This window comes from Platalea leucorodia, assembly GCF_965183815.1.
Source record: "Platalea leucorodia genome assembly, chromosome: 1".
Classification (NCBI taxonomy): domain Eukaryota; kingdom Metazoa; phylum Chordata; class Aves; order Pelecaniformes; family Threskiornithidae; genus Platalea; species Platalea leucorodia.
In genome coordinates, this window is record NC_138823.1 from 40,402,239 (window position 1) to 40,422,763 (window position 20,525).

At 35.1% G+C, this 20,525-nt stretch overlaps 1 protein-coding gene across 1 annotated transcript in view; it reads left to right on the top strand.

Moving 5' to 3' along the window:
- Positions 1 to 914: 914 nt before the first annotated feature.
- Positions 915 to 20,525, top strand: part of ASPH (aspartate beta-hydroxylase) — a 100,733-nt gene continuing 81,122 nt past the window's right edge. Inside the window, exons 1-3 of the mRNA XM_082321476.1 lie at positions 915 to 1,053; positions 4,366 to 4,515; positions 6,641 to 6,709. Coding sequence (XP_082177602.1) covers positions 1,038 to 1,053; positions 4,366 to 4,515; positions 6,641 to 6,709 — 235 coding nt within the window. The 5' untranslated portion in view covers positions 915 to 1,037. The remainder of the gene's footprint in view (positions 1,054 to 4,365; positions 4,516 to 6,640; positions 6,710 to 20,525) is intronic.

Sequence of the window (20,525 nt, forward strand, 5' to 3'; positions counted from 1 at the left end):
TATTCAGGTGGCTGTTGACCAACACCCCCAGGTCCTTTTCCTTTGGGCAGCTCTCCAGCCACTCTTCCCTGAGCCTGTAGCATGGGGTTGTTGTGACCCAAGTGCAGGACCCAGCACTGAGCCTTGTTGAACCTCATACAGTTGGCCTCTGCCCATGGATCCAGCCTGTCCAGATCCCTCTGCTACCTTTAACAACACCTCTACTACTTTTAACAAATATGCAATAGAAATTTTGCCTGGTTTATGGCATGTGGTATTTTGTGCTCTAGGGAAACAGCCTTTGCTTTGGCAAAACTGTCAGTAACCCTCCTTTGGGTCTGCTAGAAGCAAATATAAGGTGTACTAGGGGAACAGTTCAGATCTGAAAATTCTTTGGCAAGAATGCGCATGGTTGATTTCAAGTAACTCTTAGAAGACTCAAACCTACATTTTAGAAATTAGCTGTCTTTGATTCTTAAAGTAGTTAGCAAGTTTCAAATGAGCAGTCTCTACAGGATACTCGGGAAGCCTGGTAGAGGGTTGCCAGCATGGAGAAAGTTTCTTGGGCGAGCGCCAACTTAACAAATGCAAGCAGGCAAGCTTTGTGTCCAGACTTGTGTTTCAGCTTATGCTGGTGGATTTAATGTCCTTAGAGCTCAGGCACTGAGGCATACATTGCAGCAAAAATACTACAGTACAATGTGCCTGGTTTCATTCCCTGCTGTGTTTGATGTTGGAGGATTAAGGGGAGGGGAAAGGATCAACTACCCAGGATGCTCTATTAGGAGGAGTAAGTGAATTTCATTGTCGTCAGAACTAGATTGCCATATGAGTTCTGAAAAGCGTTTGGCTCCTGAGGATAACTGCTCTAAAAATAGATTTGGAGGAGAGGTTTCTCTTGGGTTCAGTTTCGTGTTCCAGCTGAGCTGGCTTTAGGAAATTTGTTTGCTCCTGTTGCAAGACTACAGTGAGGATAAATCGTTTCTTATTCTGCCTTCAACATTAATTTGGAGATACCGACACGCTCGCTCTGTCTGTGGAAATCGAGCGCTAATGTTATGGCTGACGACACAGGTATAATCCTAACCTTTTTGTGAACAAATGGAAAATGTGTAGTTGCAAATACTGGCTATGTCTGATTTTGTAATCAGCAAAATAACTGGCTTACTGTGGTATGTCGGTGTTTTCTAGCCGGTTTGCTGTTCTAGTCTGTATTACGGGCTGCCTCTGTTCGCTTTGATTAAATGTTCTCTGGAGTAGAGGTATTTCATGAGTTTATGGCAGGTGGTTACTTGTAACTCAGTTTTTGCTTGAGTAGAGCACACATTAATATAAAAGATATTGTTTTGTCTTCAAATGTCTGACTTCAAAGTTATTTTTGGAGTATGTGAAATTACTAGGTGTCTTTACTGTAAACTGAAGTAAAAGGAAAAAGGTTTTCATACCTTTTTGTCTAGGCATGACTCTTAATGTGGGGTGGGTGCGGTATAGGACTTTCAAAGATTTGCCGTTGAGGCATAGAGCACACTTTAAGAATTTCTGATGTCTGCATAAAGACATCTGGTGGTGTAAGCGCAGGCTTACCAGATATGGCAAGTGACCTACTTCTGACATGGCTGGCAGCATGTGCAGGGAAAGGGCTTGAATTGAGAATTAACTGCCGGGAATGAGCTCCGAGCTAGCCTCAGTCCTCGCAGTCTTTTGGTCTGACCCGATGTGTAGGGTGGTCTGTGCAGACCATAGGTAAATTTTGTATTACGTAACTCTGATTTATATTAAAGTGTTGCCTGATCGAGCTGCCATGGTTGAATACATAGCAGAATTTTTCAAGAGTTTTGAAAATAATTTTTCTATAAGGTAGGAGGCCACAGCATAAAAACGTACCTTTGTGACTGTTGTTGAATGGTATTTTTATAGCAGAATCTGTTTTTGGGGGATTTGCATGAAACGGTCTTTTAGACTGGAAAAAATACAAACAGCTATGCTTGCTTACTTAAATGTCTCCCCCCCCCCCCCCCCCGTTCCTTTCTTCTAATAAGTAAAGCCCCTTTCTTCAGAGGCAACTAGCAGTAAACACTACAAAACAGTAAGGTAAACGAGTAAGTGTGAAATACAGTAATATTCACTTTCCTGTTTGCCTCCTCTGATACCTAGTTTGCTCTAGAACAAAGTTGTAACCTGGAATCATTTAAAATGTTTTTAGCCTTAAGGTTTCATTTTAAATACGTACAAAGCTTCCGTTGACTACATTGGAACCCAGGTGTAGTGAAGTTCTGCTATTACATAGTATAACATATGCTGTTACATAGTATAAGCTAGCCTGCTTCGCCCAAAGGGCAGTCAGGCACTGGAACAGGCTGCCCAGGGAAGTGGTTGAGTCCCCGTCCCGGGAGGTATTTAAAAGCCGTGTAGATGTGGCTCTTAGGGACATGGTTTAGTGGTGGACTTGGCAGTGCTAGGTTAACGGTTCGACTTGACGACCTTAAAGGTCTTTTCCAACCTAAACGATTCTATGATTCTGTAATTGTTTATTTCTGAATATTAAAACTTCCAGCTCAAGAGCACATTAAATAATTTTTACATACAGTCGATCATATTTCTGAATGTACTGGCACATGCTGCTTGTCTTTGCCTCTGTTTTCAGGCTACCTGTGCATCTTTCCCACAAGAGAGATGTTATAATGAGTTAAGTATATGGACCTTGCACGTATGTAATTGGGGTACTGTGCAGTAGCAAGCGATACACGCTCGATGTGAGGCTAAGTAGTCTCGGTTTCTCTCTGAATATTATTGGACAGCCTATACCAAGGCAAATTTTTGTTTAATATAGAAAAGAAACTAAATAGTTGGTATTTGATCTTTGTATGGAGTAGTCTTAATAAAAGAACTTCCCCCCCCCCCCGATAAAATGCTGAGCTGAGTAAGAGCTGATGTGAGCCAGGTTTTGTGGGATTTTTTTTTTTTTTTTTTAATTGGTCTGAACTCAGTAGATAGCACAATGAATGTAATAAAGGGTTAGTTTAATACAGCTGTGAACCTGATGGCAAGCAGGGTCTGAAAGTACTTCTGTGTAATATCTACTACAGAAATAAGTTGGTCACCAATCTCTCATTACTCATCTTTTAGAGCTACTCCATTTTATTCTAAAAAAACAACCATGTTGATATTTAGGCTTTGAGAGTATTTTTTTATAATCATTGTTGATAAATACATCGAACACTACTTGCAGTTAGTATGGTAAAGTTAACTCCCCAGCTTTTTATCTTATCACAATATTCATGACAGAGTTCCTCGAGTATTTCAAAATCTGCAAGAAGTAGTTTTACTTCAATAACTAGGACTGACTGTGGCTGAACGGGCAAAGGCTGGTGCTTAGAAAGGAATGAAGGGGAGTAGGTTGTCAGACATGAAACTGCGGCTGAGTGCCAGCCTTGCAGCAGTGGTGTCAGGAGGCAGAAGAGCAGACCTTGAGCTTTGGAGAAAGGCCACTGTCATCTTTTTGGATCACATTTATTTACTACATGTATCCTTCTTTCCCTAAAATGATCCAAAAGCAGTGGACTGAGCAATTTATGTCTTCTCTAGTGGTGATGCCCATTTGAACCCCCCCTACCCATATGCTAGGTTGAGGTCTTTCTTTTTCCAGCGGTTTGTTTATAACTACTGTATTTTTTATATACATTTACTTTCCATATGTGCGGTTGTAAATGAAGCTGTGTTTTGCATTAAATCTCTGTGTCGTCCTTTTACTTGTATACTCCATGGGACTGGAAGTCTAAAGGTACTGAGTATGCAGTGAATTTCTGCTTGATTCTAAGCAACAGGGAAGATATTTTTAGTTGGTAGACTGTCTGAACTTGCAGTCTTCCCCTTAATATGGTTTAGGTTTTAGGCTTCTTAGGCTATCTGAATTTTCATGTTGATTCTGTAAGCTAATTCAACTAGCTCAGAAACTTGCTGCTTAAGAAACGCTTTTCTTCCAAACTGTTTCTGCTGGTCATATTGCCCTCTGGTGGCAGTTTGAGAACTGTTGGCACAAATGCAAAGCATCTCAAAAATGTTAAGCTCTGTATAAATATACACTAAAGGGGAGGAAGGGAGGATTTCCAACTAAGTTGTTAAGACAAATTAGATGTGGGGTTTTGGTGTTTGGTTGGTTATAGGACTTCTACTTCCATAATCATCAAGCTTCCCACTGTAGTACACAGTGATATGAAAAGCAAGTAACAGTGATGAAGTTTTTTAAAAAAAAAAAAAAAAGTGTTAGTCAAATGTCTTGTGTTCTGTGTAGTCATAAGAAGCAAGATTTATAATTATATCCTTAACCATAATTTTCTAACTCTTATACAAATTCATTGTTCCTACTTGTTTGCCTTACTTTAACAGAGACTAAGCACGGAGGAAGCAAGAATGGAAAGAAAGAAGGCCTCTCTGGAAGCTCATTTTTCACCTGGTTTATGGTAATTGCTTTGCTGGGAGTTTGGACATCAGTAGCAGTTGTCTGGTTTGAACTTGTAGATTATGAAGAAGTTCTAGGTAAGAAATTTAAATCTTAAGACGCTTCTAATAATTATTATGATATACATTAAATGGAGGGCATTTTAAATTTCTAGATAGCTGAATTGACTGCTGTGATGTTTGCAAATGACCTACGTGATAAAAATAGGCAATGTAGTTCAAAAAGTACATTTTCATGCTGAACTCTATTATGATGTTAAAATGGGATTCTCATAAGACCGGAAAAGGTTATTAACATACTGCATTTAGTAAAGAATTGAAGAAATATGCAAGGTTAGATCTGTATCTCTTTGTAACACATATGCTGTTATATATATAATATAACATATACGTAACATGTAGCTGACATTTGAAACATCAGCTGAATATGCATTGTTTCAGTTTAAGCTCTCAGAAACTTGCAACAATGTTGGAGAGTGGGCAGCTGATGTTGCCACTCCTCTGATGGACCGAGTTGCCTATAGACTCAGGACAACGGATCAGTCATCCTCTCGTGAATAAGCTGTTGCACGACCTCAGTTTTAAGTTTATAATGGTGATAATTGTATCTCAATATAACAATGTTAAGATACTATTGTTAATATCTACGGGTGAAAATTAATGTCTCAAATTTCAAGGTATATATCCATAGGTAGAGCTATTGTCCCTGATCTTGTAGGCTTCAACATGCACTTCTGCAAGCTTTACAGCTTTAAAAGTCTGTTGGTACATGCTTTTTTTGATCTGGACAAATTTTAAGAGAAGCTTCTAGTTTGAAACTTAATTGGGTCTAGTGATGCAAATAATGTTTCTATATTTTTACCATGCATGCAGCCAAAGCAAAGGATTTCCGTTATAACTTGTCAGAGGTCCTACAAGGTAGGATATTAGAGAAATAAGATTGCTTTACAGTCCTTTGGCTAAAAATTTTCATTTACTTTTTTGTTTTTAATTTTTTAGAGACTTACTGTTCTTTTATAGTGACATGAAACTCAGTCATTTCTCATCTGTCTCATTCTTCATGGGTTTGAAGATGATACAATTCTTATTTCTAGAGAATTACATTTATTCCACCACTCTGTTGTGTTTAACCATAAACCAATAAAGATCCTTTCTAATTGATTGCTTCCGTACAGTGGTGATGGCCTTATTTTTCTCTATTCTAGACCCAAGTCTGAACATTTTTTTCCACAAAACTGTTTTCTAATTTTCTAAGTACCATATTAAGAACTATATTTCATTTATTTTAATGGCAATCAAGTTCTGCCTCCATTTAGAGAATGACAAATGTAATAATAAACTGGCAAACTATAAGAGCTTAGAGTTCTTCTGTAAATGGTGTGCAGAGTTTCAATCCTATTAAAAGTTATGTCTGAATTTTATCAGAACTAATTAGATAGCTCTCGACTCACTTGGTAATCCCAGGACACTTCTAATCCTGGATACCACAATTCTATGCTAAAAAGTCTTTTTGAATAGAAACTGGGTTCTCCTTTTTCTTATACTTAGGTCTGGTAGAGCTGCAGTTTCAAAAATAAAAGTGAGAAGTCTGATGTATTCACCTATATTCACCTATAAAAGGATGGAAAATTTTTTTGCCTGCAGTGGATGTTGTACAGTTGTTGATAAAATTATGAAGGTTTTTCCTTTGTCCAGGAAGTAGGTAGCTTACCTTTTATTAAATTGGCACTAAAAATATATACCTGTCTTTTTTTTTTTTCCTGAAAATGTAGAATGGCAAGAAGCATATAATCAGAAAAAAATGGTGATTATTTGATTAACTCTTGGTTTATTATTTCTTTTTCCTCAAACATGTTGAATGTTCCTTGTGAACTTAAATTTTATTCTGAGCAAAGCATGTTCACATAAAGCGCATCACTTAATTAGAGGTTTGTTTTAAATCTGCAAGCACCAAAGTAATGTGTGGAATAAAGACTAACTTGTGTTCAGCCTAAAGTCTAGGAAATGGAGGAAGGAACTTAAAATATTTGTAATATTTTCCAGGAAATTTAAAATCTGGTTAAGAAGAGTATGACTAAATCATCAAAAAAAAGTGTGGTAACAACCTAGCCTTGACAGTCAACCATCACACATTGAAAGCACTGTGCTGGAAACAAACTGCTGAATCCCTAATTCTTTCTTCTTCCTCTCTTTGCATTTCTAGGCAAGCTTGGGATATATGATGCTGATGGAGATGGAGATTTTGATGTGGAAGATGCTAAAGTATTACTAGGCAAGTACAAAAACAGGTGGAATAATTATATAATTCAGTTGTCATAGTCATGTTTGGGTTTTGTTTGATGTCAAAACAATATTTCTGTTTTTTCCTAATTGAAGAACTTAAATTGATTTAATTGTGGTGGGTTTTTTTCCTAATGCAAATTGTAGGATTGTGTATGCAACTTGTAGCAAGTTGTGTTCTTTTTCTTCTAATATAGCAATGTAAGTAGAAAGCATTTAATTACTTACAGGATGTTTTTGAGGTTAAGTGTTTGATGCTGCTGTATCGACTGTTGAAAAGATGGTTGTGATTATTAATAAATTTATCAGACGCAGGGCTTAAGACGCTGTGAGAGTTAAAACATTGTTTATGTTAACATGTTAAGCTAGATCCCTTTTAAAATTACTTCCAACAGGCCTTTGTACTTCTTAGATGACTATTTGTTTAGCATATTTTTGTAATATCTTTCCTCTATTCTGAGTTCTCCACAAGTCTGTTGATTTTCTTTGCCCTTCAGAAATGCTACATGACATGGATTTTTCTCCTTTCATGCTGAGACACTGGTTTTAGGCTTCTGTTCCTTGTAGTTTGGGAGAATGTCTTTCTGGTCACTGTATTTTCAAAAAGCAATTTCGATCACTAGGCATGCGTCATCATCTTGCCCTTCTACCTACATCTTCTAGCAGTTAAAAGCACTACCATCTTCAGCTTCACAATCTAGCATTGGATACATACTTCTTGCATACCTGATGTTAAAAAGTTTACTTTTCTTTAATTGATTTGTTCAAATGTAAGCCTATTCTGTGCATACAGTTAAACAAATAAACAAAACAACAACAAACCCCAGCATAGTAAATAATAGCTTGAGCAGAGGGCAAAGTGGAGTGTCTCAAACTAGTCAAAGTTATCAGTAGTATATTAGAATCATAGAATCGTTCAGGTTGGAAAAGACCTTTAAGATCAAGTCCAACTGTTAACCTAGCACTGCCAAGTCCGCCACTAAACCATGTCCTAATCAGGATGTTACAGCTTGCTATTTGAAACTCATACTCCATAAACAGCAGTTTATCATCAGTTTATCATCAGTTTATTTTTCTCCACTTATGTTTGCAGAAATAAGCAAGTGTTTGGGGGGGCTCATTTGTTTAATCCCTTCATGGTTAAAGAAAACCCATGCAATCAAAATTACTGAACCGGTTTGCAGTGGTTGTGCATGTGAGGGGCACTCCAAAGAATCTCCAGTGCTTTGAATGACTTCAGAGCTACAAACTGTGTTAGTTATAAATGATGAATAAGATAACACTTTGTATAGTTATAATCCTAATCTTTCTTTGTCTATTAGGTAGTGTATAGAAAGTGGATATCATTCTCTTGTGGGTCATGTTAGTTGGATTCAGATTGCCAAGGTGGTAGCCAGAAACATGCTGCTGCTTTGTTACATCTCTGTTTTATGCAACTTGATATAGCTGGGAAGTCTGCCAGTACATGACAGTGTTTCTATTATAAGCTTCTCTTATCACGCATTTAAACCTTGTACTTCAAATGTGACATTAAAAGGTCACAGATCAAAAGTTATTTTTATTATTTTTGAATACTTGCTTAGAAATATGATTTAACCTAATTTATTTTCTGCAGTACAAAGAAAATGGTAAATTTTGAAAAGTTACATGACTGATAAAATCATGAATATAAAAATATATTTTTCTAATAACTAACATATAATATTATTAACTGAGGTTCCCAGTAAATTATTGTGCTTGTTTGTATTTAACATTTAATATGGACTAAAAAATGAACAACACTATGCAGACTAATATTATTTCATTGATGCAGAAATTGGAAGACTAGATTCCCTCTTGAGGAATAGCTCTTCCAGAATTAAGTCTTTGTGGTAAAGAAAACCAGATAGTAAGCCTGTATTCAACTGCATTACGGTAACTTTCTGAATATTGAATGCATAGCTTCTTTTGTATTTTATTTGTGAGGATTCTGTTAGTACATATGCTGTACTTGAAGACTTGTTACTTTCTGGGATTTTTCTCTGGGTCAGGCTACCGTAAAAGCAAGTGGTTTCTCTGCTAATTTAATATTGACTTAAAAAGAAGATACTACCATTGGATGTTCAATCATAGAAGTCATATGGTTTTTTTCTTTTTCTTTTGTTCTTTAGCTATTGCTAAACTACTGTACATTGAAATTGTGGTGTGTACAGTGGTTTAATGTTGTGTACTTCCGTAATCTTTAGTTTTTGCTACAAATGTAAAGATTTAATTTGCATATTAATGATAAATATATTTTTAAGTTAATTTAATTTTGAGAAACGCTTCTACCAGCGTGAGTTATTTTATATTTCAAAGAATGGTTTAGTAGCTGATAACTTAGTAGTTTTCTGTGCTACTTGGGCACACCTAAATAGAAGAATTAAAATTTACTGGTTTATTTCTTGTATGTATACGATATGGTAGGGTCTGATCTTTTTATTTGTTGAAATGAAAGGAGGTTTGATGATTAAGTTCTCTTGATGTATTTGTGTAATTTTAAAAATGGTGTGCAAGAAGTGTGTTCTTCCCCTCTTCTGTGTCCCCCCCCTCCCCAAGTAAAGGGCGGGAGGAAACCCCACATAAAACCCAGCCAGCCAACCAACCCCAAATATTTGTTGAGTTAGTTTTGTGTCCATTTATAAAAAAATTATCTGGGGTGGAAATGCAAACTTGTTGAAGTTAATCTGCAGTTATCTTGCAGATTCTTTGAGGTTCTGTTTACTGAATTCCTTTTGGTAATGGGAAGAGAGGCTTCTTAATCTGCTCCTTTGAGGGCTGCTGGTATCAGTAATTCTCTTTCCACTTTTTGTCCACCTCGCTCTGATTGTTCTTTGAAGGAAGTTATTCTTCTCAGGAGGAGTGTTATACCTCTGTACTTGAGAACTGAGTACAGAGAAACAGTGGCTTTAGTATTATTACAAAAAAAAAAAAAAAATGCATGTAGAGGAAGTACCAATGTCTGTTGTAATAGGATCTTTGGAGCCGAGCCATTTTTTATTCTTCAGCCCTTTTTAACAAGCAACAATATCCTGAGAAATTCTACTTAAATGGCTGCAGTAGTTAGCACAATTTTGGAACTGCAGCTACAGAAAGTCATCAATATATTGTTCTTGTGCATTTAGTTCAGAGTAGTCTGGCTATGCAGAAAATAAAAAAACAAACAAACAAACAAACACTAGTGTATCTGCAAATAAAGGGTAGTAAACAGTAGAATCCAGTCTTCTGTGAACCAACTTTTTTTCCCCCGATTCACCTATAGTAGAAAAAGATGTTTGCAAGCAGTCACACAAAGATTGCGCGTTCAGAAAATCTGTGGTAAGATAACAGGAATTTAAAGAATGTTTTTCTACCGGTCAGCTGTTTAGGATAAGTTTCATACTCTTCTTTATTTTTCTCATGTTCTACTGTAGCACCTTCAAATATTAAAAGCTTGCATATGCTTGTTCTCATAAAAGAGTTGTTTGCAGGAGAAGAAAGGCTTTGTCTTGTTAAATGAATGTAGGCAAGCCCTCTGCCCCATTGGTTGTGGTAGCACTGTTGAATAGATAAAGATTTTGATTCCCTCAATTGCTGTTTCATTTAAATTATAATGTTTAGACGTCCCCTGAAATAAAGTAGTTATTTCCTGTGAGTCACTGATTTAGCACGGTATGGCTGCCTGGTTGGGCAGTTCCATTTTTGTCACCATTTTCAGGCACTTGTTACCATGCTTATGTGTGCTTATCAGTACCTGAGTTTTACTTGGAAAAGCAGTTCTTCTTGATTATGGGGATGAATGAAGACCAAAACCAGTTTGAGTATTAATTAGTTTGGGGTTTTTTTGTTGTTGGTTTTTTTTTAGGTTTTTTTTTATTTTATTTTAACTCTTTCTAAGAAAGACAAAAGATAAATACATTAAATAATGTGTTAATTTCTGTAACTTGAGCTGAAATGTCTTTTTTTTTTTTAACCTTTAGATTCAAAGGCCATCATATTCATCTTGGATAGTTTTTGTAAAGAATTGTAAAGAAAGGGTTTGGGATTTTGTAGTTTGGTGGTTTTTATGGTAAGACTATAAGACGTATTCTTCCAGTTTCTATGGTTCCCTTTGGTGTCCTAATATTTTCAAAGAAAATATGCTGCTGTACTCCATATTATATTTTATAAAGATAATTGCCCAAGAGTCTTATTCTTGACTTAGTTCAAGAACAGGGGCATCTATATGGTTCTTCACACACTTACAGAAATGCTGTCTAAAGCCTGGGGTCTTTTTGAGAGTGGTGTTTGTTTTTTTAAAAAACTTTTTTAATGCCATATTCCAACAGAACAGAATGATACAAATATTTAGAATTCTGTGTTTATAATTTAGATATTTTTTTTTTTTTGATTCACGTTTCCATTCTTAAATTGAGATTTCTTTCTTCAGTAAATATACTTACTTCGGTTTATGTCTTTACATCTTGCTTGGTCCAAATTTTGAAAACAAATTAGAATGATGACTGAGTACCGTGCATAAAGTTAAGTCTATAAAATTTAATTTTTATAGAACTAAGCCATGGAAGAAGTTGGAGAGGGATATTTATAGTACCTTGATTGCCTCCTGGATTCAGTCTGTCATTTTTAAGCCTTTGGGCTATCCAGTGAAAAATTAAAGAGAATGGCTGGTCACTCAAGTAGAGGTTCTGGACATCCAGGTACAAGGATGTGGAACATCACGGACTTGGAAGTTTCCTCAGAATTATCATTGATACTTTCACTATGTGCTGTAAGAAAAACATGTTGAAATATGTTAAATGTCTCTGCCATGAACTTATCTATCTTGAATGTTTCATTAACCTGCACCTAATATTGCTTTGTAGTCTGCATGTGCAACATGTTCACTTAATTTTATGTCTCAACAATCTGTCTTCACCCTTAGCCCACTTTTCTGCTTCTCCTTCCAACACAAACGAAGGTTTGTTCTGGTTAGAAGTGGGGAAAATTCCTCCCTCTCCTGCTTTAAAGCCTAGCAATAATTGACAGTTGTCATTGATTGTTCTGTTGTACTTTTCCCAGAATGGAAAAGTTGAAATGTGATTTAGTAATAACTGTAAGAAAGGGGATTTTAATAGAAAAAGACAGGAGGGGGAAAAAAAAAAAAAAGAAAGCATCAATCATGGCTTATTTGTATTTTACAAACACCAGTTAGATCAGTGGGTCTTGTAGCCCGAGATAGCAACTCCCGGTATCAGAAAGTTTAGAAGTGATGAGGTCTTTCTTTGCTGCTCTGGCCATCTCCACTTTAGTGGTCTTTAGCCTGCTTTAGATTTTCTATGTAACAATACATACACCCTTTATATTGGCTACCTATTCAATTTTATCTAGTGTTCTGTATATCTTCAGGTTTGGAATTAATTCCTGAGGATCAAGTATATAATGTAGAATATATATCACAGAAAAAAAACAATTGAGACACACGTTAAAAAAAAAACAAACAGGCAAACAAACTGCAACCCCCGCCCCCCCCGAGCAATTAGAGTTCTCACTTCTAAGCAAAATCAAAATTCTGCATGGTAGAATAGATGTTATCCTTAACAGTATGTCTGTGACAAGTTTGTTTAAATACTGTTTGCTTTTAAATGTTATTCTCAGCTATCACTTGCAAGCTCTCAAATTTGAACAGAGTGGTTTAAAAAAAAAAAAGACAAATTGGATGATTTTAAGTAGTGGACAATTACTGGTAAAAAAACTGTCTAAAGGGAAATCCTGCGGCAAGAAAACTGAATATAAATGGATTTGGTTTTAGGACTAGGAAGAAGGGAAAGCAAAGTTGCCGCCTTTTTTTAAGATTTTGGCATAATATTGTGCATGTTTATTGTCCAAATTATAGTCTGTACTTTGAAATTCAGATTCAACTTTCTTAACATCTTTCTATTTCCTAATTAGCATTCCTGTAAAGACTGCTGTCTGTGACATGTCTTTCACAGATCCTCCTTTTACAGTTTCCTCTTTCCACCTAACTGCTGTCTTTCTTTTTTTTTCCTTCCCTTTCTCTCTCTCTTTCCTCTATTCTTGTGTAGGCCTGACCAAAGATGGCAGTAATGAAAATATTGATTCCCTTGAGGAAGTCCTTAATATTTTAGCAGAGGAAAGCTCTGATTGGTTTTATGGCTTTCTCTCATTTCTCTATGATGTATTGACTCCTTTTGAAATACTAGAAGAAGAAGAGAGCGAAGCTGCAGATGATGTTGATGGTACGTCACAGAATGAAGGGGTTCAGGGAAAAAAGACTTGTGTTATTTTGGATTTACAGAACCAGTGACTGAGAGACTAATTTGATTGGCTTTCGAAAATGTCCATGAAATCATCAGTCTTAATGTAACAGGGATTTATGGCATTGAGGGGAAACTCCCAAGTGGATGCTGTAAAGATTGAACTAAAGTCAGCCATGCAATGTAGTTTTGCTAGTTGAAAGCCTTTCAGTGACTTTTCCATTTTTGTGACAGGATGACAAATACTACACAGTTGTGTAAATATGTAGAATAAAATGTGTATCTGCGATTGTGTAGTTGGTTTCTGTATGTGCTTCAATTTGTGCATTTTGTGCACAAAGCTAAGTGTAATAACTGCTACTGTTAACACTATAGCATTTGTCTTTCTAGCAAACATTAACTGAAGCATTTTGTAACAGCTTTGATTGTAAAGTATTCTGGCATGACTGCATTATGTAAATACATATTTGTATGTTAATCCCTGATATAGACATGGCAATGATAATTCTCTTGTGAAATATAATTTTAATAAATAATTTATTTTGTGATTCACTGATTTCTCAGATAGATTCTTTTTACCTGTTCAAGTAGAAGCACTTCATTTAAAAGTGCTTGAAAATTTTACAGAAACATTTATTTCTAAGTTAGCTAACATCTGTTGTATTCAGAACATATGATGTCACTATATGGTTTATCCCCCCTGATTTGTCTGTTTTCAAACTAAGTTTTCAGTCATTTTTTTAATGTAACAATTGCACCACAAGGGCTGTTCTAAATTTTTTTTTTTTTTAAGGTGGGCCTTTTACGGAAGTGGGAAGCTGTGATTATGTATTTCTAATGTAATACTGAATATATTAAAGACTAATTGGAAATTAGAATGAAATGTCTTCTATTCCTTGCTAAATTCTAGAACTTAACGCAGTTTTGCAAATTTTAATCCTTTTCTGTGAAACTGTTTTATGACCGTTGTTCCAAAAATATTTTTCATGTACATCAGTTCTGTCTGCTGTCATAAAGTTAGTCGTATAGAAAGGGGAGTTTATAATTGTGTTCTGCAGTTTGTATCAGGTACTAAAAGCTGAAACTGAGCTGTCATTTTAATACATGAATAGTGTACTCCATCAGATTTTTATTAAAAATTATATAAAATTGTTTATTGAGGTGCCTGCTATGCTTAAGTTTGTATATGTTTTCCGTATAAAGTTTATACTCGTACTTTATCACTAGTGGATGCAGGCTGAAATTTTAACCTGTTATTTAAATTATATGAGTTTTCACTTGCTTTGGCATGGCAATTTTAAAGCAATTTAACATGCCTGTTTCAAAAAAAACTTTCATTAAATCATCCCACTTGGGGTTCTACTCAGACTTTTAAAAGCAATAAAGAAAAAGTGTTAGTGTTAAGCAAGTGAAGTGTTTTTAAAAAAAAAAAAAAGTTGTGAAATGTCAATACTGCTGCTTAAGATTTACAAATTAAATAGAGCCACATAAACACTAGTCACATTTTCTTCCAAATATTTGAGGATTAGGTTATAAGAAAGTTAACACATAAATTTCATGTTTTTTAGTTTGAGATATATGAAGCATAAGGCAAAGAAAATAGTACCCACCCCACCCCCCCGTACATTATAAAAATAGTAGATCTGTGGAATATTACTGAAAAGTTTCTTAGCAAGTGGAAGAAACTTGCAAAGTATCTGAGATGTAGGAAATAAGCAAGTTTGGTTTGGTTTGTTTGGGTTTTTTTCCTCTTTTGATTTTAGAAGCAGATTTGAATTAGAAATAAGCACTTCATCACGATTGTGGGATAATAATATCTCTTAGTATGAAAGAAAAATTGTCATGGAACATTGAATTCTATTGTAGATGCTTCTGTCATGGAACTAGATAGCCAAAAAGAGGAGGAAAACATCTACTATAAGAATTCTGTATCATGAAGTTTATACCAAATAGTTAAAATACACATTGATAATCTGATGAAGTTTCAAGTGAAATAGAGATAAATAGATTGCTTGAACCATGAGAAAGCTGGAGGCACTGAAATAGATAATGGTTACATCAGTTTAACTTGGGCTAGGGAGATGAAATGCAGGCCAAGAAAGTTCCAATTTGATATCATGGAAGTTGTGGATTTTATTAAGTGTGTGGAAGTCTGCTCAAAAACAGTTATAGTGGGAGTAAAGAATTTGTAGGAGGAGAAAAAGGGGTAGGGGGGGAAGGACCTAGGGGAAATATTAAGAGTAAATAACTTTCTAGAGTGTTTACTTTCCAGAATATAGTTTTTTTTCGGAAGTGTTCACTCTTGCCTGGTGGTGTTCCTGTTAACACCTAAACCCTCACCAGTGGTGAGCAGAGCTGTCAAAGCTCTCCTAAAGCTTGGGATTGAAGAGTTTGATTTGCGTTCGTTGTTGTGATAGCAAGCAGGACTTGGCTAGTAAGGGTGGTAATAAGATTTAGATGAGTCTTCAGTTATATCAGCATGGCAGATTTAGATGAGTCTTCAGTTATATCAGCATGGCAGTTTTTTTTAAAAGAGGCATTTTAACAGCAAAAAGGTTAAGCCGAGTATGAACTGTATCTCAACTCTTGCTTCTAGGTCCACGCAAAATGTTTGAAATCAGTTGAGGAAATTGAAACATAATTTTTTAGTTTGATTTGTGACTATCAATTATATAAATACAGTCAGTGTATTGTTTTAAAACAAGTCCAGAAAACTTTTAAAGTGGTTTTAAACTGTAGGTAGAAAGCTGTAGCAGCTTTGTCTTCTGATACTATTTTAGAATAATTATTTCAGAAGGCAAAGCTGCTGTTTTCTACCTACAGTTCTTGGTTTGAGTATTTAAAATAGGAGCAAATTAATAGCAAACCATGTTTTTAATGAAGAAAACATATTATTTAAGTGATAGGAACTTCCTAGGTTTTGTAGCTAGTAAAGAATGAAAATTTAGTGATTTTATGTTAAATTGAGCACAGAGCTTTCATTAGGTATCTTCATATTCCTTACAGGTCATTTATATTATATTTTAGAGCTGCAGAAGTAAATGTCTGTGACTAAAGTTATAGTCTTCCAGTTTGGCCATCATTTTTAGAAATATGCAGGATGTTTTGCTTTGCCATTTTCTAGTGTTGGTAAGTGTTTGATATTCTAACTGCCAGTCTTCAGCAGGCGTTTACAACCTTCAAACAAAATATTGCATTAACTTCTGTAGCATAAGCTCTTGCTTGCTTTGTTGTGATACTAATGTAAAGACATTGTAGGGAAAAAAACCTTAATACCCATATATCTGAAATGGCTGAGAACTTATGGAAGGTTTGAACCCCAGATTTCTGTGACCACCTCCAACAATATTTAATTTGAAAGTAAGACAGTATTTCATAGGAGGGGAAGAAAATCACAATGCTCATAATATATAGAATAACTTAGAATTTAATAGAATAAACAGAAAATTGTTTGCATATTTGTTGAAATTCTTGTTGCAGCAACTTCCCCCCCCCCCCCCCCACAAAAAAAAAGCAGCTTTTCTGAGAGCATATTCAATCTTTCATTCTTGAAATTTGTTTCAAGGTTAGTGAATGAGTTATCACCTGTAGGATTCATTTTACGGTAATTTTGCATTATTAGTTAGTGTCCATTGACTGGCCTTAGAAGAAATTGATTTTTTTAATGACAGTTATTCATATAGGTTACATTTGGATGGAGGGGTAGAAGAAGAATGCATTGAAGCATTAGAGTGATTTTCGTTTCATTTCATAATAGTTAATGGTCAAATGGGGGAAGAAAACACCTATATTGTAAATGTGATTTGATTAGTATTTGAGAGCTGGGGAAAGCTGTTGTGCACTGTTCAGTCATCTTGGACAGATGCATACTATTTTCTCTGTTGAGTTGCCATCAGTTAATGATGGCACAGCAGCATGAAAAACATTAAATACTGTCTTTCATATGGTCAGTTAGGATGGATCCCTAAAGATTAGGCTAATAAACGCAAGACTTGCTTGTTGGTTTCTTATGTCTTCTCATACAAGATGCAACATATGCATCTGTGACTTCAGAAAATGCTTTCTGCCCTGTGTCTCCGATTTGAATTTTTCTTCTAAAATAAGGCAATTAAATAAGCAAGAGATATTAAAGCAACTTACTGAGAATGTATTGAAAGTATTTTAATTTTTTTTTATGCTAGTTGTATGAATTAAAAAAAGCTCTCTCGCATTTGGGAGGGTTACAGACTATGGTATGCTCGGCAATCTGCATACAGGTAATGAGTTCAGTTTAAGGTAAGTGGGTGCTAGCCTTCTGTCAGTAAACTATTTTGTTTAACAGAAGACCTTGTATATCCACTGTAGCATATTATAAATGCAGAATAATAGTAATAATTATGTACCGGTGCGTATGCAAACAATCATAGCTTTCTCTGAATTGCAGTTCTGCTGGAGAAGGAAAACAAAAAGAAGAGAAAAAAGGTTAATAATGCTTTTGGCTTACAGATTTGTATTTCCTTTTTTAGTTCTTCACTTTTAACATCTTTTGCTAATTTTCTGTGTGGTGAAGGAGGTTTTTGATGGGACCTTGTGAATTAAGGCAAGAGTCTGAACACAAGCCCTAATGTTTAAAGCTTGACACTTTCTGTTCTGTTATGCAGGCTTTGCATAAATTGCAGAAGGGTAGCAAGTTCTGTCTGTCAGCTGCTTAGTGCTAACCTTGACTGTATACTTTCTATGGTAGATGTGAAGTAGCCTCCTTTTTAACATGTAAGTGGATAAGCCACCTTAATTAACTCACATTTGTTGCATGATGCTGCAGGTTAAAAGGGTTTATGCAGGTAGACGTGGTGAAATTGATTTATAGAAACTTTTTCATGTGGCAAAGCCTTTTGTATAGCAAGGATATTAAAGTTTTCCGTATTATTAAATGAATAATATAAAATTTGCATATGCAAGAATAAACTCCAGGTTTCTCAATATATTGTTAAACATGAGAATATTATCGGTCAACATCTGTGAAACTGCTCAAAAGTCTAAAGTGCTTTGAGTTATCTATTATTTTTGTTTTGCAATGCTTATCTTTCTGAATAAAAATAGTATTCATGTATTTTTATTTTGATGCTGAAATTCTAAAGCTGTGCCCTCACTTGGGGGTTCTTTTTGTGGAGGTTGTTCTTGAAGATATTTATGAGGAAAAACAGAGAAAACGACTGGATTTTTTTGCAGAATTAGAATGCTTTGTAATATTCTGAATTTCAAAGAATCATTTAAGATACTAAGTTATCTACCATTAAGCATTATGTAAAAATAACCACTTTGACATAATACTTAATTTTTAGTATGACTGTTTAAAGGAGCTCTTTGGAAAATATTGGAAACCTATCCAGCTATGTTAACATTGAAGTCTACTTTTTAATTCACTGACTCCAATCGTAGCCATTTCTGACATTTCATTATAACCACGTGTGTGGTTATAAATTCTATATTTCTTTTTGTATTGCCAGCACTGGACATTTATAATGTAGGACTGCGTGGAAAAAAGAAGGAACTTAAAAACTAGCTCAAAAAAAGCGTGAAGACACTTGAATTGGAACTTAGAATAAGGGTCCACAAGTTCAGTTCCGTGATTCATAAAATTCTGGACATTGGTTTGTGTGCCCAAAGGCTGTAAGAGCCTAAGTCTTTGCCAGTGAGTTTACTTAGATGCCAGATTTTATCACATGCCCCAGGACATTGCTGTCTTGGAAAAGTGAAGTGTTTTGCACCCGTGTCTTGCCTCAGCCTGTTTGGGGTTCACAAATGAGACTTCCCTGTGGTGTAGCCATTGTAGGGACCCAGTCCAGGTGGAAATCAAGATGCAGCAGGATTTCTGTCTTGTGATTATTGCATAATATTAAGATTTTCAAATATATTATTCTACATACTTTTCCTGTAAATAGGTCTGTTCATAATATGTTAAACTATACATGATTTGTGGAATTATGTCATGCATTGATAATTTGCTGAGAATCTTAACACTATTCATTGTATAAAAGCAGGTTGAAACAAATTACTGCTTGCCTGAATGTTTAACAAGTGAAATATCAATAATCTGTGAGCAAGGTATTTTGTAATCTTCCAGCATAGTGCAGATACTTTTATTTAAAAATAATTTCAAATATCTGTATGATGATTTGTGTGTATACAGGCCTTTGTAAAATTTTCTGTTTTCCTTGTCAAGGCATGGTTTTAAGAGTGTATCTTAAAATATCCAGTAACATTTAATTTTACTATGAAAAGAGGGGAGGAGCTAGATATTTAAATATGGCTTTGTGCAACTTTGCTGAGTGCCTTTTGTTATTTATGTTTTCATTGATGCTGCAGTATAACAAAGTTGGAGTCTATTCTTCCTTTTACAAGAGAAAATTGTTTACTTATTGTTCCACACACTGCTTAGAAGTAATAAGATTGAATAATGAGTTTAGTCAAGTTAGAACTCTCGACTTCAGCGTTGATGGTAGTCTGTGAGGGAAGAGCTTAAAAAGGCTTTCATATCCCAGGTGTGAGTTTGTAAGAAAATTGATCTAAAAATTGTATTTTTACCTGGCTAACCCATTTTTAGGAAATTTTGGCCATAATGTCAATGCTTGATACCTCGAAAACATGTAAGACAGAAATTAGATGCAAGTTGATTACAACGACTTTAATGGCTACATTCTTTAAATTTATGATTTTTTTTTTTTTTTTAGTGTAGAATGTGGGGTTTTGGCTTTTTAAGAATAAATGTTGAGGTATGTTGACGCAGTTTGGGTAGTTATTAATTGTCTTCTGGAACCCGAAGCTCGAGGTTTAGATGTCCAATGTAGGTGCTTTGTATATCTGAATGAGAAGCCTAATGTTGAGACATGGGAATATCTCTTCTAGTTTAATAAGATTATGTACGAGTTTTAAAAATATATTTAACTTTTCTTAACTTCCTAGTCGTTTTTTGGATAGCAATGCACATGATTTTTGTGGTTAAGGTAGTTGTGTTTATGGGGTTTACGTCTTAATCCACAGCAGCATGATGATGATAATCCAATCTCTTTTTATGGTATTAGAAAGATGAGGCTAATTATTATTTGTATTTTGGGAAGGCTTTTACCTTCATGCCTCTTGTGGAACTAGGTATAAAGCACAATGAAGATGCTGAATGACCTCAATTTCTGTTAGCTACAATGGAGAAAGAGGGTAGCACCAGACTTTGGAAAGTAAGGTTTATTTTTTTAATAAAAGTCTTAACAGTCTTAAAAAGTCTTAAGTAAAGCAGTAAGTATTTTAACTGAAATGAAATGACAGCTGCTTTTTGGAATATGAGCAATACCTTTGCCAAAACATGTATTTTTCCGTTGGATAAAGAAACATAGATTGTAATTCATTATAAAAAAATACTCAATTTATATAATCTAAAGTACACAGGTGCTTGAAGATCTTTTGAGTTAATATGTTCATTAAATATTTATAAAATTGTATAGAAATATAAGTTAGCGGGTTTGAGAGAGCACTGGCACAATACCTAGCAGAGAAATCAGCTGGGATATTGTTCATACTTACGTG